General features: G+C 42.8%; 1 protein-coding gene across 3 annotated transcripts in view; it reads right to left on the bottom strand.

Moving 5' to 3' along the window:
• The window catches only part of TMTC3 (transmembrane O-mannosyltransferase targeting cadherins 3), a 94,568-nt gene that overhangs the window by 25,133 nt on the left and 42,864 nt on the right, over positions 1-26,571 (bottom strand). For 2 of the 3 annotated variants that reach the window (XM_083182360.1, XM_083182361.1), the window contains exons 5-9: positions 18,539-18,638; positions 12,821-12,936; positions 11,009-11,181; positions 9,947-10,199; positions 7,652-7,800 (exon numbers count right to left, since the gene is read on the bottom strand). In XM_083182360.1, the coding sequence (XP_083038486.1) occupies positions 7,652-7,800; positions 9,947-10,199; positions 11,009-11,181; positions 12,821-12,936; positions 18,539-18,638 (791 nt within the window). Of the gene's footprint in view, positions 1-626; positions 693-7,651; positions 7,801-9,946; positions 10,200-11,008; positions 11,182-12,820; positions 12,937-18,538; positions 18,639-26,571 lie in introns of all 3 variants that reach the window. The other variant, XM_083182359.1, reaches the window with a different exon arrangement.

Raw genomic sequence — 26,571 nt, 5'->3', positions numbered from 1 at the left:
GGGGGATTCACTGTATGACCAAATACTTTCATGTAAGGAGTTTGAATGAAAGTATTTCTTTTACAAACTGTTCCAGACTATGTTGCTTGAAGCTACAAATACATAAAGCACTTGTGAACTTGTAACTAGTAGTCATAACACTGGGAATCCAGACGGCTGACAATGTCTGGTTAGACGGTCAATAGGTTGACACCAATAGTTAGATATACATTAGTTCAATGGTTCTCAAACTCGGTCCTCAGAACCCCACACAGATCATGTTTTCCAGGTCACCCGACAGGTACAGTACACTCATTATTAACGGTCACATTTTAAAAGATCCACAGGTTGAGCTAATTATTTCACTTGATTCTGTGAGGAGACCTGCAAAACATGCACTGCGTGGGGTCCTGAGGACTGACTTTGAAAACCTGTACATTAGTTAGTGTTTTTCACAATGTTTTATTCTTTTTTAGGTTTTTCATGCTTTACCATCCACACAGACTCAGAATGGGAACAGTAAGTTTTAGAGAGAGACGTGAAGCACCTAGCCCAAAGCATGGTGAACGAACCCCCCCCTATTTGGGGGTCAACATACTCAAGTGTCGACACAGACACCGAAAAAAATAAAAACATAGAAAACTCACGTTGACCTTTTCATGTGTTGAACTTTTGCCAATTCCTGTCTAACTTTTGCGGTCAACAAATTGACTCTAAACTGGACATGGTCTGAGAGCCATACCACACCCATAGATCACTGAAAGTCAAGCACTACTGTCTACTCGCAAAAGAAGGGTAGTTTTGTTTTCCACTCCAATAGTCATGTAAGTGTGGCGTAGACTATGTACATGGAAGTACCAGCTACAAATAATTCTGTTCTTTGTGAAATAAAAGGTATGACTTATACTGTAAAGATGTCCATGCATGCTATATCCAATATAGACATTTTGAACATTGCAGATGTGTCCTCAATATGCCATGCTGGAGAAGTCCCATGCAACTGTGCTAGCATTAGGAATTTTTTTTTTTTTTTTTTTTTACTGAAAACGTGTCTTGGATGCAACACAATGGGGTTGATTCAATATGGAGTGCAGTGAATAGTTCCAGGAGGGATTTCCCAGAACTATTCTAATCAGTGCACTGCTAAGTTGGAGAATGCTGGTCCAAATATTGTCAACACTCAAATAATTGGTTTACTTGTCCAATGGTGACTTAGGGCCAGTTTCTGATTTGGAATTAAAGTAAAAAAATATGGCGCAGATACAATACGTGTAGGGAGATTTAAATTTGGGTGGGGTGTGTCCAAACTGAAATCTAAATTGCAGTGTACAAATAAAGTTATCTGCTTTTGCATGTAGATGACAATTGTTAGCCTGTACTTATAATAATAATGATATTTATATAGCACTTTTCTCCCAATAGGACTTAAAGTGCTTCACACATTGTCTTTACAGCTCGAAATACAAAACAAGCTTAACAGTAGATGTCAGTAAAATGCTTGGGTAAATAAGTATGTCTTTAGTCTATTTTTAAAGGATTCTATAGTGGGCGCTTCTCGCACTGTGCGAGGAAGAGAGTTCCACAGAGTTGGAGCAGCAAAGTTGAAAGCTCGACCCCCAGATGAATTCAGGGAGATTCTGGGTACTGTTAGTAGTCCTTCTTCAGTGGATCGTAGTAATCGAGTAGGACAGTAGGGGATCAGCAGCTGCTGCAGGTACCTTGGGCCCTGGTCATGTAGGGCCTTGAAAGTGAGTAAGCCAATCTTGAAAACGATTCGCCATTTTACAGGTAGCCAGTGAAGGGCGTAGAGAATGGGAGTTATGTGGCAGGAGCGGGGCTGGTTAGTTAATAGTCTGGCGGCTGCATTTTGTACCAGCTGCAAGCGGTGCAATTCTTTTGCTGGAAGACCCAGGTAGAGAGCATTGCAGTAGTCTAGTCGTGATGATATAAATGCATGTATGACTTTAGGAAGGTCTTCTGAGGGAATTAAATGCTTGATTCTGGCTATGTTTCTCAGATGAAAGAATGAGGATTTGATTGTGGCTGACACCTGATGTTTAAGTGTCAGGCCATTATCCAGGACAACACCAAGATTCCGCACATGATCAGAGTTTTTTAGTGCTGTGCCCCCCAGCTTAAGACCTGTCAGTTGGCTATGCTGCCGTCTTGTCCTGTGATTTATCATCAGGACTTCTGTTTTATCTGGGTTCAGTCTCAGCCAACTGGCACTCATCCACTCCTGGAGCTCAGCTAGGCAGCCATTTAAGGTTGTTATTGTGTTAACGGTGCCTGGAGCAAAGGACAGGTACAGTTGGGTATCATCTGCATAGCAGTGGTAGACCAGGCCGTGACGTCTGATTATGTCACCAAGTGGAAGCATGTATACTGCAAAAAGCATGGGAGATAGTATAGAGCCCTGTGGGACACCACAAGACAGCGGCACTGGTGGTGAAGAGTATACTCCCGATGCAACTCTCTGTGACCTGCCAGCGAGAAATGATTTGAACCAGCTAAGGACTGTGCCACCCAGGCCACAGAAATTCTTCAGGCGCTCAATTAGAATCCCATGGTCAATGGTGTCAAATGCTGCAGAGAGGTCCAGAAGGATTAGGATTGAACAGTCTCCTCTATCCCTTGCATTTAGAAGATCATTGAGCACACATACCAGAGCTGTTTCTGTGCTATGTCTTCTCCTGAATCCTGACTGGAATGGATCATAAATGTCATGGGTTAACAGGTGGGTCTCTAGTTGAGTTGCAACCACTTTCTCAATAACCTTTCCTAGAAAAGGAAGATTTGATACTGGCCTGTAGTTGGTCATGCAGTCAGGGTCTGCACAGAAAAAAAATATAATTTTCCCTTGTATTGCAACATGGGTTGTTCTAGATACAAAGTTACCCTTTCACTCCACCGAAAAACCCGGGGGTTTCCGGCAAATTACCGGGTTGAAAAGCTTTAACCCGGTAATTTGCGGGTGCTGTGAATGGGGTCCTGGTGCATTCGGAAAAATTACCCGGCACTTAAAAATGCTGAGGTATTGCCGGGTAGACGGTGTGAAAGGGGTATACTTTGTATATGCAAAGAGAAATTGAGATCAACTAAGCATTTGAAACTAAAAATTCTTTACATTTACAACCCAAGAGACTGATATATACTGTAGACTGGAACCTTGTAATATAGTATTCATGTAAAAAGTAAGAAATCCCCCAAATAATGTAAGAGTGCTTTGTGAGACAGACGCTGCTTCTCATTGTGTCTAACTGTACTGTTAAAAGCACTGTTCTCGGTTCAGACTTATTAATTTTTAATCAGAAAAAGGAAATTAGATTATGCTATCTATATACTTATGATAGAAGACAGACAGGATGTAATATTGCTCCTCAGACTAAATTACATTGAGATAACTGATTTATATTAATTAGAATTAGAACGCACTATATACAAAACTCCACAAATTGAATTTCTTGTTCTATAGAAGACAGCTGGCCTGCACAAAACAGAGCATGCCTGCTATAATGAAGACTCCTTGGCCTTTTCAACCAGTGACCGGCAATGTATCCACATCAAGTTCTAATTTATTAAACAGAAGTTATTATCAACAGTCATGCAATCGAATGCTGTATCATGGTTTCTAATTTGGTATAATTAAACTATTATAATTATATCTAGAACATTTCTATACATTCCGAATGTTCAAAACATCCTTTAGAACATCTAATAACATATTTATATTGCATATAAAGCAGATGTGGACACAACTTTAGGTTTGCTTTTTATACATTAACAACCGACAAGTCACATTTAAAATTATAGGAGCCAACCATATCTCACATTCATATATTTGCCTCATCTTTCTATAAGGCTGTTTTACCCATTGCACTGTAGAAGCCTTTTATATTGAATGTCCAAGTCTACTTACATGCATATAGATCTTAAATAAATGTGAACTGTAATCATGAATGCTTTAAAAGTTCTTTGCAAGGTGTCGTGCTGTAATTTAGAGAAGCATTTGCCTTAAATAATTTTAATAAATCTATTACCAAATGAGGATTATTTCTAGCCCATACTTGCCTGAATTTCTATCTGTCATTAAACAGATTAGACATGCTTCTCAGAAATAATGTAGGAGGATATACTTGGTACAGTAGTTAGTTACACATGTGTAGGGCATTACCGAGAAGCCACCGTACAACTTTGGTGTTCTTATTTTCAGAACACCTATTTTTGCAACCCCAAAGCGATCAGAAGAATAAAGCAACAAGTAATAGGCCCGGAATAGTGAGTGGAGATAAGCAATTAAATACAGTAGGTCCTGCCTTGACGCACAACTCTTCTCACATGGCAGCTCAGATCTTTCCCGTTTCATTGCCTGTATGGTGATACTGAACTTGTGGGTTGTTCATATGTAAACTTTGATGAGAATGAATAGAGAGACTCAATTACAGCTTGCACCCACAGTACTGTAATACCTCATTCACACCAAGAAGCAAATTGCCAGTTTAAAATAATAAATAACCCAGATTTTCTTTTGGTGTAAAAGGGTCAACCCGGGTCTTAAATCCCGGGTCACTGACCCTGCTCTTTACCAGTGTTGACCCTTTCCCACTGAAGAAAAACCCAGGATATTCACCAAATTACCAGGTTGAAAAGCTTCAACACTGTCCTTTTGTGCTTGGTGGTCAGACTGCACCCAGCAAAAGGACCTGGCACTCAAAAATGCCGGGTAATTGCCGGGTCACAGATGTGAAAAGGGGTATAAGAATGCCTGGTTAGAAAATTCTTCAATTATCTTAAAGACTACTATTCTAACAAATTTAAAAAAAAAAAAGTTTTTGCTAGACTTGAACTCCGTTGCAACAACTGGGCAAATACCAATGCTGTAAAAAACTTGAAGTAATTTGTTGACAGTTTTAGAGAAAAACAAGTACTGTACATGTGTTGGAAGAAACATTTGTGCAAATGTATTATATTACTTAAACCTCTTTTATATCTTTGTGCGACTGAATCTGTGGGGGCTATTCAGACCTTACGGTATGGCTGTGAATTTGCAGGCAGACTCCACGTGCACATGGCTCGCAGTATGCATAGTAGGGCGGAGTGAAAAAACTGAAATTGAGAAATTCAAAATCGGCTAGTGTGGGAAAGTTGTGACTTTACCTGAATAAGAAACGTGCAAAAGCTTTTTGATCTGAGTCAACATCTTCTGTTCTGGCAAGAGGCCTGAAGTTTCACTTTTTTGGTGAAAATGACGAAAACTATGCAGGTGCTCCGATCTAGTTAAAATTATGTCATGCTGTCTTAGAGTGGTTTATTAATATACTTTAGCTTAGTAAAAGAGAGTACAAGATTGTCCTAGTGCAAAGTGACTGACTTTGGCGAGAGAAAAAATCCCTGATAAATGACCCATTTTCATGGTTTCAATTGTGAATATGGTGTTTTCTCCGGAACGTGTGTTTTTTTTTTTTTTGTGAGAGGATGCTCTGTAATTGATGTGATCAGGAAAAGAAACTTGCTGAAAAAAAAACTGGGTAAATACCTTTAGTTTGCCTTTAATAGAATAGTGCACCTACAGTATGTGAATTCTAATGTCCAACAAACTCTTTACTGAATGCTCCAGTAAGTTCAGTAACTAAAGGTTCAGTAACACATCAATTACAGAGCATTCTCTCCCACAAAAAAAAATAAAATAAAAACACGTTCCGGAGAAAACACCATATTCACAATTGAAACCATGAAAATGGGTCATTTATCAGGGATTTTTTCTCTCGCCAAAGTCAGTCACTTTGCACTAGGACAAGCTCGTACTCTCTTTTACTAAGCTAAAGTATATTAATGAACCACTCTGAGACATCATGACATAATTTTAACTAGATCGGAGCATCTTCACAGTTTTCGTCATTTTCGCCAAAAAAGTGAAACTTCAGGCCTCTTGCCAGAACAGAAGATGTTGACTCAGATCAAAAAGCTTTTGCACGTTTCTTATTCAGGTCAAGTCACACTTTCCCACACTAGCCGATTTTGAATTTCTCAATTTCAGTTTTTTCCCTCCGCCCTAATGCATAGGCGAGAGGCACAGACTGCACACATTGGAACAATCCTTTGATGGTGAGCTGTTGCTAATCGATTTGCAGCTAATTGCAGGGCTGACAATTACACAAGCTTTTTGCAGGCTTGCACTGGGCGAGATTTCACTTTGGCAGCGCAGCGATTACCTAATAGCAGAGCTCTACAAATTATCAGCCCAGTGATCAGGTCTGAATAAACCACTGTATACAAAAAAAGCTATTCTGTTTTGCTTCTACAGATTCAGGGGTTTTATTTAAAATATATTTTGGGGTATAAAAGTGGAGATGCTGCTCATAAAACCAATCAGTATCAACTTGTGGGGCAGGTGTATGAAGCTTTGAAAAGTGATACAATAAATTACCATTCAGCTCCTGTGCGGCTTCAAACGCAGGGAGTAATCCTATTAGGTGCTGATGATTCGCACCTCCATAGGGGTGCGTGCAATTTTCAGTGAATTCAGCCCTGCAAAGAGTGCAAGATAGGCTTAATTTGGGTGCAGTTATCAGCGTTTAAACGGCACCTAAATGGCGACTCGCACCCTTCGGCACTAATAGGATCGACCCCTCAGTCTGTAACCTAAGTTAGGTTACAGGCTAGGTTTGAAAATCTACAGGAGCTGATTAGTTGGTCATTATCAATGTCCACTTTATCACTTTTCATGGCTTAGTACATCTGTCCCAGTATCTTTTAGAAGAGTGGTTCCCAACCTCAGCCTTTAAGTACCCCAACAGTTCAGGTTTTCCAAGTCACCCAGCCAATGCACTGTGCATCACCAGCTTTCACATTTAAAAAATCCACAGGTGAATTGGAAAATGAGAACTGTTGGGGGTACCTGAGGACCAGAGTTGGGAACTACTGTTCTTAAAAGGTGTTGCTAAATAAGTAGAATCTGATTGGTTAGTACAGACAACACGCCCACTTCTATAAACCCGCAGTTTAGTAAACACACATCCAGAGTCCGTTGCATAACAATTTAATAAGCAGCTGCATTGTATTGGGAATAGCATGCAAAGAGCATGTGGCTCTCCAGTGACGCATGGCGTATTCAGGCTAGGTGCACAATGACACATTTGTATTTCAAATTGTAAAGATGTAGTGTAGAGGATCTCGCTTGTATAACATTTATTATGAATTAAAATCATTAGTTAGAAACCAGAACACGACAAAACAATTTCCCAGCATTCACTTGGAGCAGGTAACACAGCTCTGAAAAATCCAAATTAAATTAAATATACTTTCCCTAAATTAAATGTTTTAGTCTGAAGCTCTGAACACCTTCATAAAAAGGTACTTTCACATGAGAAGCTGTAAGAATTACTAGTCATGTAGGAACAATAGAACATGCAGGTGTCTCTAGTCCAGATAAAAAAAATTCCGTACAAATAATCTCAAGATATACTGTATAAACATTGGAAAAGCAGTTTCAGGGAATTGAAGTTTCAGGGCAAATTTTAAAATACTACCAGTGTCTAAACTGATAAAGACATACTGTATACAGATATATAAACAGAGTCAGAAAGTAACTTTACATCTAATATTTTACACAGATTGGTAACAAATCTGTACTTGTTGCAGTTTTTAAATACAACATCACGTACAATCCCACCTTTTGCTTGATAATTTCTTCCAGCCATGTGCCACAAACACGCAAAATCCCATACTTGGAACGTATAATACTCTCTCTGCGACTACAAACCCGACAGGGAAGAAGAGGTTTGATGCAGGTATAAAAGGCAACACCATCAGACACAGTCCCTGTGAAAAATGGAATGGTGACAAGAAAACAATGAAACCTAATATTAGTTGGGTGCCTAAACCAGACCCACCATATAAAAGAGTTATTGAAAGCAGGTACACTCTAGTAATTTATAGGGTATGCAGGAATACCTATACGCTGAACAGTGTGCCCAAAGTTACTATAGAATTTTTTATTTTATTTCACCCTTTGAGTACTAAGTGAATTTGTCAAATTGGCAAGGACACATTTTTATTCCTCATAATGACCTGGAATGTTTATTTTATATACAAAAAAATATATACTTTTTTTTTTACACAACATTTTTTATTTGAGTTTTATATAACAAAACGTGAGCTGGCATTTTTAGCCTATATTTTGCACATCTCTCAGAGATGCTGGCACTCAAAGGGTTAATATATCAAGTTTTGGTAACTGGGGACTACAATTAAGGATATCAATTTACATAACTGCTCTTAGCAATGTTTTTAGAATGTCTCCTTGTCTCGCAGCAGCTATAGTGGGGCATTCAATGTGTGTCGATATTAATGACAGTTGGAAATATCTGACACATCTATTTAACGTGGCCATTTCCGACCGTGCAGATTCCACTTTTCAATAAGTCCAATCTTCTTTGTCAAAAATGGTTGCTGGATAGTCAAATCTGCAGCTGTTTTTGACAAAATACAGGTGGATTCGACAATGTAGGTATATTCCAACTATCGGAATGTTACTGTGAATCAGAAGATGGATTCCCGCCTTTTGAACTGCTATTTCGACTACCAAAAAAGGTTCTGACAGTCGTAATCAACATTGAATACCCATAATAGAGGAGCATACCTAGAATTGATATGGCATCCCAACATATATAGTGGCTAGGGACAAATTTAAATTAAATGTAAAATTCAACAAAAAAAATCCCACAGTAAAAAGACACAAATAAAAAATAAATAATTGAAATACTTAATATTTGTTAAGTATACCTAATTTGTGATCTTTAAAAGTTTACTATATAAGAAACTTGGTACTTGTGAAGCCTACCGGCGGCAGGCTACGCTACGTTTTCAGCGTAGCCCAGCGGCTGTCAGCGTAGTGTCCCCACAGCAGCCCTGCAGCTCTGTCCCCGGCAAGCCTAGTGAGAGCCTCTCAAACAGTGGCGGTAACCGCCAGATCCCCTGCGCTGGCGGACGCTGGCAGAGACGTGCTCCATCTGTCTGAGGCGCACGAGTGTCTCAGACGCTTGTGCATCTCTGTAATTCTTGCGGCAGGGTACAGCAACCCTGCTTGTGTCCGATTCAGGGAGACGGACAGGGGATCGGTAGCGCGTTTGTATCCTGCACAAGGTGTGTGGGGGGGGGGGGTCCGTGTGCAGTGCGCAAGTGCGTCTCATGCACAATAACGGATGCATTTGCCAGTGCTCCATGTTACATACTGGCAAATGCCTCCATTTCAAACCCCCACTCTCCACGTTTGTTGGCGTGGAGTTGACATTATATAGTGTGGAGAGTGCAGCGAGCCCTAAGCGTGCCAAGCGTAGCAAGCCCTGCGAGGGGATGCGGATTACTTGACATGTATTCCGCGTGTGCTCGCCATGCTTCGGGCTCAGTGGCTCGCTGCGCTCGCCACACTTTATAAAATGAACTCCACGCTGACGTGGATAGTGGGGGTATGAACAGGTCGGGAGGGCGTGTACCACATCCGTTTGCTACGCTTCGGGCAGACGTGGATAGTGGGGGTGTTTCAGGAACACATTCACAACTGTCATGTCCAGCAGGTTAAAATGGTCAATGAATGGTTCCCACACAATGTAATAAGCGGTGACTGAGTAGGCTAACTACGTAAGCACCGGCTAGCCGCAAACAGGCGGGAACACGATGCTGATACTGACAGGGACACTGACTACGTTGGCTAACTACGTAAGCACCGGCTAGCCACGAACAGGTGGGAACATGACGATGATACTGCCTACGCTGTACATGGGAACACTACGCTGATTCCGACAGGGACATTACGCTGACTACGTAACTGCCGCTGTGAAACTACACAAGTACCAGAAACTGTAAATAAATAAATAAATATGGAGGGTGAAATGTATTATTTATACATCCATTTATTTAGACAGAGTTTGAGAACCACTGATCAAAACTAAACAGTAAAGCAACTTACCATAAGCACAGTTTTGGATGAATCCCCTGGATATCGGATGCTGAATATCACCAAATATCCAAGAAGACAAAAAAATACCAAAGTAGCCAAATTCCTGATATCCAGAAGACTTTCAACCAAAGGAATAGTTCCCATTGTCCAATCACAGCAGAGTTCAGATGGATTTAGGAGAAGCCAGGTATTCACAGGGAGCAGGTAATTAAATGTCAATTGTCTTGCAGGTGTTGAACTGACAGCAGCAGGGTTATCAAATCTAGCCAAAAGACAAATATCAGACATCACATAACAGCAGTACAAATGTAACCACTATTTATTTGTAGAAGAACTATACTGTTAAGTCTGCTATTGTAAACAAATTAAAACCATTAAAAATATTAATATACAAAAAAAAAAAATGGCAAGATGAATAACCCTGCTAAAATAAGGAAAAACCTGGTTTTCCAGTAGTCGCAGGATGATTGCTTAAATAATCTGATTAGCGATCCATGCTGAATTAGGGTCTAAATTAGGTTTAAACACTGTAGTTTACTTTAAGATTTTACTTATTTTTGGAATTTTTGTTTAAAAATGTATTTAAAGAAGAGATGCACTAATTAATATGAAAATACTGTAGTTTTGCAATAAATACCAGGCGGTTTTTAACAGCTGTGAAGTTCCTTGTGTATAATATTTACATTGAAAGGATTATTTATGTGAAGTGGATACATCAGTGGTTCCCAAACTGTGTGCTGTGGCACCCTGGGGTGCCCCAGGACACTTGGAGGGCTGTGCCCTGGGTTGGTACTTAAATTCATAAAAATGCATTAAGTTAAACCAGTGCTTGTGGCTTCCATTCATAAATAATTTTGACAAACAAAAGCGAATGCTATCCTGTACCAAATAATTGATTGTAAGGATGACATACAAACACAATTTACTTAATTTTTTTTAATCTAAATTTTCCAATAAGAAACTTCTGGCTAGGGGTGCCGTGACAAAACTGATATTCTAGGGTGTTGGGATTCAAAATGTTTGGGAACCACTGGGATTGGAAAATACTGCCATTTAGGAAAGTAATCTCACCTGGTGAAGACTGGAAGCTGAGACTGGATGACTTGTACACGGACCACAACAAGCAGCAATGTGCTGAACATCAAAACAACAAGTTTAAGCAGGGTTTGAAGCAGGGAGTATGGTATGCTACCTTTACCTAACAGTATCTGTACAAAGGTGTCCCACAGCACAGGTAATGTGTACTGAAATCCAAGAGAGACAAAACATGAAACATTATGGAACGGCAATTCTACAAACCAATATGCTATATACACAGTATACGTATGAATTATATTGGTGTCATATAGCTGCTGCCAATCTGTCATTTGGTTAAGGATATGGAAGATTAACTTTTCCACTGTAGTTACCCACCCACCCTAGTGTATGTGGCTCCTAACTGTCGAGTTACTGTACAGGCTGGGTTTGAAAAATTACAGGATCTGATTGGCCCGAAGTACCAGCCACTTTATCACTTCAATGGGCTTAATAAATCTACCCATCAGTTAAATAGAGAAAACAGAAACTTATAACTGGCATGAGATTATTTGGGTATAGAGCAAAAGTATTTGGTCAAAAAGCATGGCCCCAGTCTGTCTAGGTAACAAAATGACAGGCAAACTTGGTCCACTTGGTACAGTTACCTAATAAATATGCAAAATCAATTTTAACAAGTGATAATATTTTGTAATTGCAATGTATAAATAACCACATAAAATATAATGCAGATGACAGACCTATTACTTGTTAAGATACAAATTCACAAGCATGAAGTGCAATTATGCTCAGCAATGTGCATTAAAGTAAGCTTTCAACAGCACTTAAGGTGCACACACACGGTGTGATATGTGCGGTGTGCGATCTAGTACAAAAGTACTGCCTGCACATAGTTTTAGTACTTTGCTATATGCGATGCGTGGGAGCGCACATAGCACCGCAAGCCTATGGAAACACAGTTTTGATGATCTGGCAGTATGGGGACCAAATGAAGCCGATGGTTTTTGTACCCACATGCTCCTAATGCATAAACCAATAAAAGCAGATGCATATCCCTTAAATAATTGGTCACTAAAATCAATTGAGTATGCAAATATGAATGGGTGTCTCTCACAAGTAATGGGGCCTACACACAGGCGATTAAGGGACATTTTCTAAGCGATCTCACTAAAATCGCTCCATGCGTAAAAGCATTATCGATAGCGATGCGCAGCCCTGCACGTTGCTATCGCCCCAGCGATTAATATCCAGAAAACTGGATAAATCTAGTTAATAGTCAGGACCAGTCTTCTCACGGAGAATGCTCATCACCCAGTAAGTAAGCAGAAGATCTCTTCCAACCCCCCCCCCCCCCACCGAGGGTGGTGATAATTGGAAGCAATTTGCACATTTAAAGGACACACTCACTTGCACAAATTGCCAGTCATTAAAGGGTTACATGGAAAAGCAAGCAACATTAATGAGACGGATGTTTTGTTTCACTACGTCACAAGAAAAGCAGTTATTCCTATGTGCATTAGTGAGTTTGCTTTATTACTAATATTACTATATATTACTAAAACTAATATTTTAAGGTGAAAGTTCCGTAAACAAGCCAGCAGGCAGACACCATGGAGCATATGGAGACAATGGTAGCAGCTACAGCTTTCAACATGATCTCAGATTTGCAAGAAATAAAAAAAAAATCAAACAAAGCAAAAGTACATGATGACAGCTAAAGAGCCCCACGGATTTACCTTTACATTTAAATAATACACAATATATTGCACGGTAGTGTTTATATAATCAGCTCTTTATCAAGGATTGTTCTCCTTTTAGCCATTTTAAATACAAACCACCCCTTCTCACCCCTTGAGCAATGAAGACTTCATAGACACAACAAATCCCAACAACAGTTATTCCTTGCTCTTTACACAGAGTGGCAACCGCAACAAGGAACACCGCAGCAGCAATTGGAGTCCACACTACAAAAACAAAAAAAATAAATAAGTTTCACAATGTTGCCAGGATAAAGAAAAAAAAAAAAAAGAGCTGTGTAAACACACATATAAAGTCAGAATCATCACTGACTATGAGCAATTAATAAACCTTTATGGGCAGTAGGTTCTTCATGCTATGCTTATATGACCATCCAGTTCTGAATAAAATGTATAGAATTACAGGGTATATGATATTAAAAACCAATCAGGCCTTTTCATTCCCTTCTTTTGGACGACCTGTAAATTTACATTTGTGCGATTGCATGCAATGCGATCTCACATTCAATGTGCATACAATCATGCAATAAATCGCATGCCTGGGCTACCTGAGGGTATATAAACTGACAGATCGCACATCGCATTGCAATAAATCGCATGTATTTAAAAACCACGTGATCACACATGCGATGCAATAAATATTATGTGCAGCACATAATATGTTAATATGAGAGAATCGACTAGCGTCTCCGCACAACGCGTCGGGTGACACATGTGATTGGTGTGCGATCCATGCAATTTGTCACTGCCAATTATTAAAATCGTATGATTGTACCCAAGATCTCACAAGTGTACGGGCACCATAAAGGTGCCCATACACAGTACAAATATTGTATGCGCTATGGACTAGACCGCATCACATGTGAATTGCATGAAATGCAATCTAGTTAAAAAAGTATGTGCAGAGCATACTATTTGAGTTGTGCGATGGGATGTGTGCAGGAGCTTTCATCTCATCGCACATGGCAATTGTACAGTGTATGGGCACCTTTATGGGGCCTACACACATGCCGATTTTGTGCCATTTTCTAAGCGATTTAGCAAGGTCGCTTAGAAACTAAGCATACATCTGTGTGTGTGTGGGGGCTAAACCGATATAGATGCGCGGCCCTGCGCGTCTAAATCGCATTAAGATGAAGAATGAGCATGTCCCATCAATCTAGCAAAATCGTTTAGCAAGACCCTGCATATCGGGTGCCTTCTGTTTGGTGTCTTTTTTTTGTGCTCAAGTGACCACCGATTTTGCTCATCTGGACACTCCCTGAAGCCCTCCTCTCCATTCTGCACATGCTGCTGCTGTCAGACACCACGCGCTGTGAACCCTCCGGAGCTGGTAAGTACTATGCTCTACACTATGCACCACCAACGCACTGATCACAGGTGGGGTGGGGTGGTAATGAGAGGGGTCCACTGTGCCACCAATGTAAACTTCATGGGTGAGGGTGTCACGTGATGCGCGCTGCACCCGCTGCGCGCTGCCCCCCCAGCGCAAGAATATGGGCACAATGATGTTTGGGGGGATGAGAGGCGCCCACTGTGCCACCAATGTTATAAAATAAAGCATGGGTGAGGGTGTCACGTGATGCGCGCTGCACCCGCTGCGCGCTGCCCCCCCAGCGCAAGAATATGGGCACAATGATGTTTGGGGGGATGAGAGGCGCCCACTGTGCCACCAATGTCATAAAATAAAGCATGCTTCTGGGTGAGGGTGTCATGTGATGCCCGCTGCCCCCAGCGCAAGTTTGGAGAGGGGTGATGGCACATTGCTAAGCTAGCCATGTGGTTTTTGCTTGCATGCTCTGGGGTGTTGGCACATTGTAAAAGCTAGCCATGTGGTGTTTGCTTGCATGCTCTGGGGTGATGGCACATTGTAAAAGCTAGCCATGTGGTGTTTGCTTGCATGCTCTGGGGTGATGGCACATTGTAAAAGCTAGCCATGTGGTGTTTGCTTGCATGCTCTGGGGTGATGGCACATTGTAAAAGCTAGTCATGTGGTGTTTGCTTGCATGCTCTGGGGTGATGGCACATTGTAAAAGCTAGTCATGTGGTTTGAACATGCATGCTCTGGGGTGTTGGCACATTGCAAAAGCTAGTCATGTGTTGTTTACTTGCATGTCTATGATGGGGTAAATTGTCTTACCAGACACCCTAAAAAAACAGTGAATGTGTGCGCATGCACATGTGGTAGGGACAATAGATTGTAAGCTGACCTAGTTTGGACTGTTTATGTACATAATGGTGGATGCCTATTTGTTAATTATGTATTTACATTTTATACCATATTATTCACACAGAAATGGCAAAACAGAATAGCTCCAAGAAATTCACCACTGGGTTCATCGACATATATCGGGCCCACGAATGCCTGTGGCAAATTACAAGCAAAGACTTTTCAAACAAACAGAAAAGGGATCAGGCCTACAATGCTTTGCTGGCCTATGCTAAAGCCAACAGAAGTGATGCCACCATGGAATGTGTGAAGAAGAAGATAGCGAATTTGAGGACCGTCTTTGTGAAGGAGCACGCAAAAGTGACTGAGTCGCAGAGTTCTGGAGCCGGTGCCGATGACGTATACAAGCCAACGTTATGGTACTACGACCAGATGCACTTCCTGCTGGAGAAAGAATCGAAGACGCATGGACAGAATAGCATGGATCCTGTGCCTCCAATTAGGCAAGAGGAGGAGAGCCAGGATCTGGTAAGTGTGAACACATATAGATATGCTACATGTCATCATTATTCATGGTCCTAAAGTATTTTATTTTACAGGATGCTACTCCGGAGCTGTTTGCGGAGACGTCCGAGACTACAGCGGCTACAGATCTAGAGTGCGAGGAAGTGGAACCCTCGACCTCTACCCCCCTGCCAACGCCAACGCCACCACCCAGGCAGAGGAAGAAGGCAGCCAAAAGATCTGTAGCCGGCAGCTCAGAGCAATTTTTTCAATTTGCGGAGGCAAGGCTTAATAAGCCTATTGATTCAATTCGGCAATTTTCAAACACGGTAGACTCGGAGATGCGTTCTATGGATGACGACACCCGTCGGAAATTCAAATGCATCGTGTACGACGCAATAATTCGGGCACAGGATAAAAACATTCCTGATTACCTCAAATTAATGCGCGACCCGATGCATTACGCATCTGGCGGACCCTCACCACAGTATCCCTACCACCAACCCTATATTAATCCGGCGGCAAATCCTCCGCAGCTTGCCCCAGCTAACACGACGGGAGCCCCTTCACCCAACCCGCCCACATCAGCCACCACCAGCAGTCTGTCCAGTGGAATGTACTCAGCGTTCTCGAGTACACAAGGACAGGACGATGCTGTTTATTATCCATTATAAATTTCAAAACCAAAAAAATTCCAAATTTTAAAAGTTGAAAAAATTGCTCTTCCATGCGTTTTCGATTCCGTGTAGACTATAATGTCTGCTTGTATACGTCATTAGGCCCTGACTCCAGAATGATGCGTTATCAGTCACTGTTGTGTGTCCTTCACTGAAGACTGTCCTTACCTTTGCTATCTCTTCTTTGCACATTTTGTGAGTCATCACTTCTGTTGGCTCTAGTATACTGTTGTGAGTTTGTTGGCCTGATCCCTTTGTTTGTTTGAAAAGTCTTTGGGCCAGAGGCATTTCTCGGCCTGATATTGTTGATGAACCCAGTGGTGTTCAATTTTATACTTTTATAGTATTTATAAAAAATTATAAAAAACACGGTATGGTGTCATTTCATTTCAAAATGTTATTTATTGTTAATTTTAAGTTCAATTATGTACAGGTATGGTTCCTGTTTGCAACACTTCTCCTGACTTCTCTCCCCTTGAAAAATAATCTTTTTCAAGGGGTGAGGAGTGAAGAGAAAGTACTGCAAACACTCTGGTAAGGTGCTATTATGTACAGGTACTCTTTGCAACACTTCTCCTGACTTCTCTCCCCTTAAAACTCCCCAAGAACTCCCCCAGCCCTTTGAACTGCCCATTTTTATTTAAATGAGTTTTTTTTTCTTTTTCCCATGCTTGAGAAGAATCTGGCATGCTTAAATCGCTAAGCAGAATCACTGAGGCATATCGTTGACACATTTTGCACGTTCTAAGCAATATAGATGATTTTGTGCTCAAAGGAAATCTGCTATGCTAAATCTGGCATGCTATATCTCTGGCCAAAATCGGGATGTGTGTAGGCCCTATTAGACTAATTTTCCTACTTCAAGTTAAAGAAACAATTGTGTCAAATTAGCAAACACATCCTTTCAGAAACAGAGGCAATGCAGTACAATTTAGTACAAGCATTATTGTCACATTTAGACACAAAGACAATATAGATATATAATACATCAACATAGTTCTAAAATATGACTGAGGGTACATAGAAAAAAAAGCCCCAACTAATTACAAAGTAACTGGATAAACAAAACTTTTTTTGTTGAAATCTATATAACAAATGATAGAAGATAGAAAGCTGGTGTGTGGGGGCAATATGTGAACAATCAGTGGCACCAGTTTTTTTTAGGTCAAAGCAACCCAGGGCCGAATGCAAGGCAGTGCAAGTCCAGTGCTGAACGAACTCTAAATTTTGGGGTTTTTTTTTTCAGTTGTTTTTTATAGGTGCAGTCATTTACAAAACAAAGCCATGCTGTGTAAATGACTGCCTCTTTAAAAACCCACCAAGTTTGTCTGGTATCCTGCACAACTGCCGGACTCGCACTGTATTATATCCGGTCCCCAATATTGCCCATTCAGAAATGAGAGGGAGTTTAGCTTCTGCAAATTGTCAAACAAAGTGGCAAAAAAAATTGACAATGGGGCATACTGGGCAACAGTATGGAAGGAAATGTATGAGTGGAGAAAAACATGTATTATGAAATACATTTTTTATAGATAGACTTTTATGAAAGAATAAAACGGCCCTTTACAATTGTATATATATATATATATATATATATATATATATATATATATATATATATATATATATATATATATATATATATATATATATATATATATATATATATATATTTAAATTAGGATAATGTCTTTGCATATGTGGGATCTAGAAAACTGGTCCTGCAAGTATGTCAACAAAAGACCACAAAATCTGCTCCCTTTTTATGTGGCTCGTTAAAGATTCTGAAAGCTATACAGGAGCTCCCACCCTTCAAGACAATGAAAATGTTTGAGAGTTATTTCTGATGATCTATCCTTACTAGCCCCCTTCCCCCCCTCCTTGAGCTGGATGCGGCATTGCGCTATATTGAGCACTGTAGCTGGCAGTTACGGCTGATCATACAGTTTACAAGTTGTACACATGATACATATATACAATAAATGTTACACAGCAAAAACAGAACCATAGAGCTGAAACTTGTAATAAAGATAAAATTAAAATATTGCAAACAAAACAAAATCCCAACCCAAACAGCACAAACTTAAAAGCATGCCAAATGCGTGGTAACATAAACAGGCAATAATGTGTACTGAAAATAATAGATTAATTGATGTCTAACTGGAGCAATGTTTTTATATTTTTTTAATTGGTTTCATGGTGTGTACAATCACCCTGCGGTTCTGACTATATAGCGAGAATCGCATCGGTATCGCACACAGATCGCAAGTGTTTTAACCCTTGCAATCCCGATGCGCACGGCAGAAAGTCTTGGATTGCATCGCATGGCACATCTCACCGTGTGTACACACCATCACAGTACATTTGCGGGGATGCATTTTGACTTAAAAAAATAAAAATAAGTGGTTGTGTGTTAATGACAGTAAAAAAAAAATTAGAATAAAAAGGAATATTTTACCTATGGAATTGTCTGGACCCTTAGATTTGGTATATGACAGAAAGGCAGCTAGCAGGAAAATTGAAGAGAGAAGCTCAGCTCTGCCAACAACTCCTGTAACCTGGAGGGACATAAAGGAACAGCCTTAGGAAACAAAACCTGTCTCACGAACTGTTGCAAAGTCAATATGTACAGTTCTGCGGCATTACCTTTGTACAAACAGCTCATTACTACATCCAAAAACAATAACTGCTAGTTCAAAAGATCTATGAAAAATTATTCAATGTGACTAATAAAGTCTCCAAAAGCTAATGTTCTTCAGTTAATGTAATTGACCTGAACATTAATTCTAGTAACATCACACAAAAGCAACAGTTATTACCACAATTAAACTGTACCCAGTATTAAATATTGCATGTGACTGTGTTTGATTACAAAGGATTATCACAATTAAGTCTTCAATCACTTTACAAATGGGCAATGTATGGCCACCTTTATAGTGCTGAGCAAGCCATAAGAGTTACAATAGAACATCACATACTAGATTTTCATGTACTGAGATTTTACTGAGAATGTACTACATTTTTTAACCAAAAATTTCTATATTTGCTTTGGTTAGCTACTATTAAAGATTAGATAGAGAATATAATATAATATAATATATATATATATATATATATATATATATATATATATATATATATATATATATATATATATATATATATATATATATATATATATATATATAGCTGGGGGTGGCGAGCTGGCACTCTCCTTAATGGTATGAGCCCCGGTGCCCGTTAATGAATATTTGAATAGACGAGGTAAAAAATCACGGCACTCAGAGGAACTTTTCAAAACATCAAACTGGTGTATTCAGGGTGTCCAACGTTTCGGGGCACAGGCGCCCCTTTGTCAAGGAAAATAAGTGAATCCTTATTTTCCTTGACAAAGGGGCGCCTGTGCCCCGAAACGTTGGACACCCTGAATACACCAGTTTGATGTTTTGAAAAGTTCCTCTGAGTGCCGTGATTTTTTACCTCGTATGTATATATATATATATATATATATATATATATATATATATATATTTATATATTTTAAAGGGCACGGTAGTGCCCTTATATTAAGGCTGAATCCAACGAACGGATTTTTCCCATAGGGAACTTTTCGGATGGGGGCATGGTGTTTGAGGGACTGCACCTCAAAAGTGACTGGGCATACTGAGCTGAAATTTGGCATGTACGTGTAGAATCGTCAACCGGTGCTGCGTGCCAAATTTCAGGGCAAAATATAAAAAAAATGACCAATTGGGAGCGATCTAAACTTCCAACTGCCAGTTTTTTCCTGACACTCGCGAAATGACACTTTGTCACCCATGTTAGTCTATGAGTTTTTTTTGGGGAAGGCATAACTCAGGGTAGAGGAACAATTGAGACTTGGGGTTTGTTTTATTAGGTAGATATTGTCCCAGTGGAGTGCCTTTTGGGTTTGAGGATTTTCAGATAGGTACAGTTTTTTTTATAATTTAGTGAAACGTCCCCCATTATAGAGATAGGAGTTATCAACTTGTTGCGCAGCCGCAGTAGTTATCAGCTGGGGGAGTACACAGAGTGGCTTCACTCTGGTGTACCAAGATGGCCGACTCTTGCTCGCAAACTGAAATTATTTTGTGTAAGTGTAATAAGTGGTGTTTATGTTATACATGGGGGTGGGGATGGAGGGGTGGGGGGCGCTGTGTGATTATTTGCACTGACACTGTTTTAATGACTGAGTTTAGTAAGGTACTGCTGTGCCGGAGGTACGGGTGTAAGCTGAGTGACGTCAGCTAATTTATTCACTGCACTGCCAGCACTGCCGGGAAATTCAAATATGAAAGTGCTTTTTGTGGGGAAGTGTACAGGCTTAGGTGCGGCACCTATAATGGGCGGCAGCCAGAGCCGACCCTAGGCAATTGCCTAGGGCATCGGGAACAGCTCAGCAACAGTGGTGGTTTCAGTTTGTGAAGCCCCGACATATGGTGCTGGTGCAAGATCTTATCTTGCACAGCGGCAGTGCCCAAAACGTCTGAGGCTTGCAGCTGGGGGAGGGTGACAGAATAACAGCCAGAATGAGATTAGGCACCGGCGGGGGTGAGGGTAACAGCCACCCTGAGTGGGTACAGAGGGGAGTGACATGACCAAGGCGCTGGATGCAAGGGGGGCCGCAGAGACAGTCCGGAGCTTATGCTCCCAGGGGAGGGACAGAGCGGGACACAGGCATCGCTGCCTGTGTCCCGCTCTGTCTCTCCCCTGCGAGCATAAGCTCCGGACTGTCTCTGCGGCCCCCTTGCATCTGACGCGCGGCGGGTAGATGGGCTGGCAGCGCTGTCTGAGTGGGCGCCGGCGACCAGCATGTAAATGCCTGCCGCTGCCCGCCCCGTAGGCTGCGACGCAGGCGCGGCCAGAAAACACGCTGTCCAGTGGCATCAATAGTCTCCCCGCATCCCGGTTCACAATGCGCCGCCTGCCCGACCTCCCACCAACCCCCCTTCCCCCGGCAATTAGCCCTTTGCGGACCCTCCCCCTCCACTCTTTAATGCCACTGCCGGGGCTTGATTGATGTCACGCTCTAGTGACTGCCCCGGCGCGATAAATGAAACAGGCCGCAGGCAGAGCCATGGGCTCTGCAGCCGTAGCCTTCTCGGGACCCGCCCCTGCAGCCTCCACGAAACCCACCGCTGATGCCTCCACCGTCTACACGACTCACCGTCGCCTGCTGCCCTGCACTCCCTAATGTGATGCACTGCAGCCTCCACGGGACCATGAACGCTGCCTCCATGGAACCCGACGCTGTCTCCAAGGTACACTGCTTATCTTGAATAATGAAAGTGATTGTTACTCATTCTCTGCTGTCTTTATCTCTCTCTCTGCTGTCCTTATCTCTCTCTCTCTCTGCTGTCCTTATCTCTCTCTCTCTCTCTGCTGTCCTTATCTCTCTCTGCTGTCCTTATCTCTCTCTGCTGTCCTTATCTCTCTCTGCTGTCCTTATCTCTCTCTCTCTGCTGTCTTTATCTCTCTCTCTGCTGTCTTTATCTCTCTCTCTGCTGTCTTTATCTCTGCTGTCTATCTCTCTCTCTGCTGTCTATCTCTCTCTCTGCTGTCTATCTCTCTCTCTGCTGTCCTTATCTCTCTCTGCTGTCCTTATCTCTCTCTCTGCTGTCCTTATCTCTCTCTGCTGTCCTTATCTCTCTCTCTGCTGTCCTTATCTCTCTCTCTGCTGTCCTTATCTCTCTCTCTGCTGTCCTTATCTCTCTCTCTCTGCTGTCCTTATCTCTCTCTGCTGTCCTTATCTCTCTCTGCTGTCCTTATCTCTCTCTCTGCTGTCCTTATCTCTCTCTCTCTGCTGTCCTTATCTCTCTCTGCTGTCCTTATCTCTCTCTGCTGTCCTTATCTCTCTCTGCTGTCTTTATCTCTCTCTGCTGTCCTTATCTCTCTCTGCTGTCTTGACCGCAATGCCCCCACAGTGCCCTCACAGTGACTGCAATATCCCCACAGTGACCGCAATGCCCCCACAGTGCCCAAAATGCCCCCACAGTGCCCAAAATGCCCCCACAGTGACCGCAATGCCCCCACAGTGACCGCAATGCCCCCACAGTGACCGCAATGCCCCCACAGTGCCCCCACAAAGCTCTCTTGTGAAAGGATATGGAGCAAAGCTGCACTGTTCCTACCTCAAGGTTGCTAGACACTGCTCTGCGCGGTGTAGTGCTGGCATTGGGGCAGCTTCATAAAGAATCATACTCGCGGGTCTTCTGCACGTGGTGCCCGGGGATGTGATGCTGAGTTGCAGAGTGACTAGGGGCCTCTGTTGGTGGTTCAGCAAGTGGTTGGCTTCTGTGGGACTCCAGGCTCCAGGGGATCGACGCTTTTGTGCGCTGAGCGCACTTTTTAAGATAAAAACTTTCTTTGAGAGTGGTGGGTGGGCGGAGGCTCCGGGCGCACAGCAATCCCTGCAATGCCTGCGGTCTTCTGCCCATTCCCACTACACTGAGCTTTCACTAACACTGACTTGAGTGCAGTGTGCGCGCAGCAGCCAGGAGTCTAGTAATAGCGGCGACCGCGGCACTGTGCAGTGAGCACTCCCGTGCCCTGAGGGAGTGCACCCTTGAGCTGAGCTGGCCCGGCCCTAATCATTGAATGTACGCCCTAGACATTCCAATAGGCTAGTCCACACGCTGCCGCGCTACCAGCTTACACTGTCAGCGGGAAGAGACTTCTAGCGCGGCAGCGGCTATTAACTATGCAGGGCGGAAATCGGCAGCTATTAAAGGGGCAGGGCGCAGCGCCCCGTGAAATAAGCCTAGCGGGAACTACGTGTGTACGCTGCTGTCCCCCCCACAGTGCCCCCGTGCGGTTTGCTGCTGTCCCCCCCCCCACAGTGTCCCCGTGTGTACGCTGCTGTCCCCCCACAGTGCCCCCGTGAGTATGCTGCTGTGCGCCAGTGTGTACGCTGTGCCCCCCCATGTGTACGCTGTGCACCCCCATTTGTGTATGCTGTCCCCACCCCCCCAGTGCCCCTCGTGAGTACGCTGTCCCCCTCCGTGCCCCCGTGAGTACGCTGCCCCCCCAGTGCCCTCCATGTGTACGCTGTCCCCCCAGTGCCCCCCGTGTGTACGTTGTGCCCCCCAGTGCCCCTCGTGTGTAAGCTGTGTTCCCCCTATGTGTACCCCGCGTGTACATGGTCCTCCTTCAATGCCCTACAGCAGGGGTGTCAAACACAAGGCCCGCGGGCCAAATCCGGCCCGCCAAACCTCTTCATGTGGCCCGCGCAGCCGCCAGCCTTCACCTTTTTTTCTCTTTTTTTTTTAAACAAGAAAGCCGCCTCTTCAGCGCATGCGCGGCAGCCTACAAGCCAGAGAACGTCTGCCCTCTAGCGCAGTGCCGCCGGTTGTCAACCCCTCCTCCGCTCCCACCTGCTGTATAGGAGCCAGAGAGAGGAAAGAGCAGGTCCGTCGTGGTGAATGGTGCTGCTGCTGCTGTGCGCTCCAGGTCACTTACTGCTGAGTGTGCACTGCACAGTGACCGGGAGCACGCTGCCCCCCACTCCTGGATAGATAGTGCGAGGAGCGCTACTCACAGGAAGGAGGGGGAAATGCGCCTGTGTGAGAGCGCAGCTGTGTCCTTGGTGGTGGAGCAGCTCAGACTGGAGTGGACGCATTAGAGCGGGTAAGTGTCAAACTCTCTGCCTATGTGTGTGTGTGTGTTTGTGTGTGTGTGTGTGTGCACTGGCACATTGCAGCCCATCATTAATTGCTGTGTCCCATGATAATAAGTAGGACATATGCCCTAAGACTGAGTGCTGCCCCCCTGTGCAGGCAGCGTGTGCCCTAATGCACTGCAGTTCACAGCAATAGCAGGAGGGAAATGCTACTGCTGAGTATACAATAATTGAATGCAGGGACAATAATTTATGATAATAAAGAGTGGACACATAGTCCTACAGATACAACCGGCCCTTTGAGGGTGACCAAACTGCTGATGCGGCCCCCGATGAATTTGAGTTTGACACCCCTGCCCTACAGTAAAGCTTCTACACGCTGGATGTCATGCTCATTGCCAGGGGTTTTATGGGATGGATGTCTTGCCTGTTTACAGAGGTTTCATGCACTGGGATGGGTGTCATACTCAATACCAGGGGTTGGTAATGCTTGAGGCCACGGGTAATGCTCATTGCCAGGGATGTGTTATCATTAAACATTTAAAAAATCTAATTTTATTCTTACACTGAAATTTAAAATAAATAAAAATCAATTGAAAAAAGCTATGAAATTCCATTGACAAAAAACCTTACGGTTTCACATGTCCCATTAAGGCTTCTTACACATGATCTGGCATTTCTGAAACCTGTTGTAACTCTTCCACTCAAACGCCAAAAAGCAATGAAATTCCGATCATTAAGGCTGACGCCTTAATGGACGTGTTCCTTGCGCAATACAGATATGGTACGCCATCACAGCCTGTGGGTAAGTGCAGATTCAGCACTCTCACAGAGTGAGATTGCTGTCACTCACACAATGGTGGAACTGCTAATTCACAGATTTGTGTGCTCATTGGAATACACACATGCAGTCTATGCAACTGAAGGTCTGAGCAGTAAACAGAGCTGAGAGGATGGGGTAAAAGTGGTGTTGATTGGGGGAGGAGGCAGTGTGGTGCGCATGGGGAGGAATAGAAATGCATAGATAGTGGGAAGGCTAAGCAGCACTGATGGGGGACTAACGAAGCAGATGGGTGGAAAACAGTGGCACAGATTGTGGAAGGTAAGACAGAGTGATGAGATTGGGTGGGAAACAGAGGAGCAGTTGGAGGAAAGACAGCACTGAAGGAGGAGGGGGTTCAGATCAAAGGGGATAAAGGGAAAACAGAGCAGCACAGATGGAGAGGGGAGACAGCAGTACAGATGGAAGGAAACTGTCATGGATGAGGCGGGCAGGGCAGCATGGATGGAGGGGGAGACAGAGTATCACTAATAGAGGGGAAACCAGTGGCACAGGTAGAAGGAAATGGTGGCATCTGTGTGGAAAAACAGGGCAGCGCAGATGGGGAAAGACACATTGATGCAGATGAGGGAATACACACAGCAGTAGGTATCAGGGAAGACAGAGCAGCATGAAGGCGTATAGGAGAAGAAAGTGTAGATGCATAGTAGTTGGGAGTATTATAGTTTTTGCAATTATAAAAGATGTTTCTGGTAACTGCATGTGAATACTAAATGAAATGGATATATGTAGTGTGTGTGAAAGATGTTGGACCCTCAGTGGGATAGTTCTAGTAATAGTGTTTATTCTAGCACCCGCCATCTTTGAAAACCCATGCAGTTCCTCTACCCTGTCAGGGGTGTTGCTGTCTGCTGTAGTGTTTCTAGCACAGGTCTGGTTTGCAGTTCTGATATACAGACCACACTGTGCTAGAATTACTACAGCAGACAGCTACACCCTAGGCAGGGAAGAGGAACTGCATGGGTTTTCAAAGATGGCGGGTGGTAGAATGAACACTATAGTAACTCAGAGGTATAGACAGTTTTAGATGATTGTGGGTACTTATTAGGATGAGTGCGCCACATAACTGCTCAGACCTTCAGTTGCATAGACTGCATGTGTGTATTCCAATGAGCACACAAATCTGTGAATTAGCAGCTCCACCATTGTGTGAGTGACAGCAATCTCACTCTGTGAGAGTGCTGAATCTGCACTTACCCACAGGCTGTGATGGCGTACCATATCTTTATTGTGCAAGGAACACGTCCATTAAGGCGTCAGCCTTAATGATCGGAATTTCATTGCTTTTTGGCGTTTGAGTGGAAGAGTTACAACAGGTTTCAGAAATGCCAGATCATGTGTAAGAAGCCTTAATGGGACATGTGAAACCGTAAGGTTTTTTGTCAATGGAATATACTTTTAAACTCATAAAGCTTTCATCCCCCAGCCCAAAAAAAGGGGTTGCCATACTCCCAATTTTTGCGGGTTCATAGGATATGTAGTGATGTAGTTGATGAGAAAATTCAAATGGATAAGATGAGGAAAAAATTTCTCAGCAAAGGTTACGCTAATAAAACTCTGATGTTAGCTATGAACAAAGCCCTTGAACAACCCAAACGACCCCAGCCCCCAACGGAAATGGTTGGAGACACTAAGATTGATAATTCAATTATCTTTGTGAGTACATATAATACCGCCAGTGACACTCTAGTGGGGACAGCTAAGCATTTTTGGCCAATAATCCAACAAGACCAACACCTCACTTCACTTAAAAATAAAACCCTCATGCCATGTTACCGCAGAGGTAGAAATATTAAGGACCAGATTGTGCATACTAATATTTCAAACTTCAAAAAGGGTACAGAAGCCGGCTTTTTAAGTCGCAAACCAGGAGTCTATAAATGTCCGGGCTGTGCAACTTGTGCTCATATGGAATCGGGGGACCATTTTTTTCACCCACATAGCGGCAAAAAAATTAACATTAAACATGTACTTACATGTAATAGCCAATACGTGATCTATTTTATCAGAT

The sequence above is a fragment of the Crinia signifera genome, chromosome 4, assembly GCF_055691185.1.
Source record: "Crinia signifera chromosome 4, ASM5569118v1, whole genome shotgun sequence".
Lineage (NCBI taxonomy): Eukaryota > Metazoa > Chordata > Amphibia > Anura > Myobatrachidae > Crinia > Crinia signifera.
The sequence above is the reverse complement of the archived record's forward strand: the minus strand, read 5'-3'. Positions and strand labels throughout refer to the sequence as shown.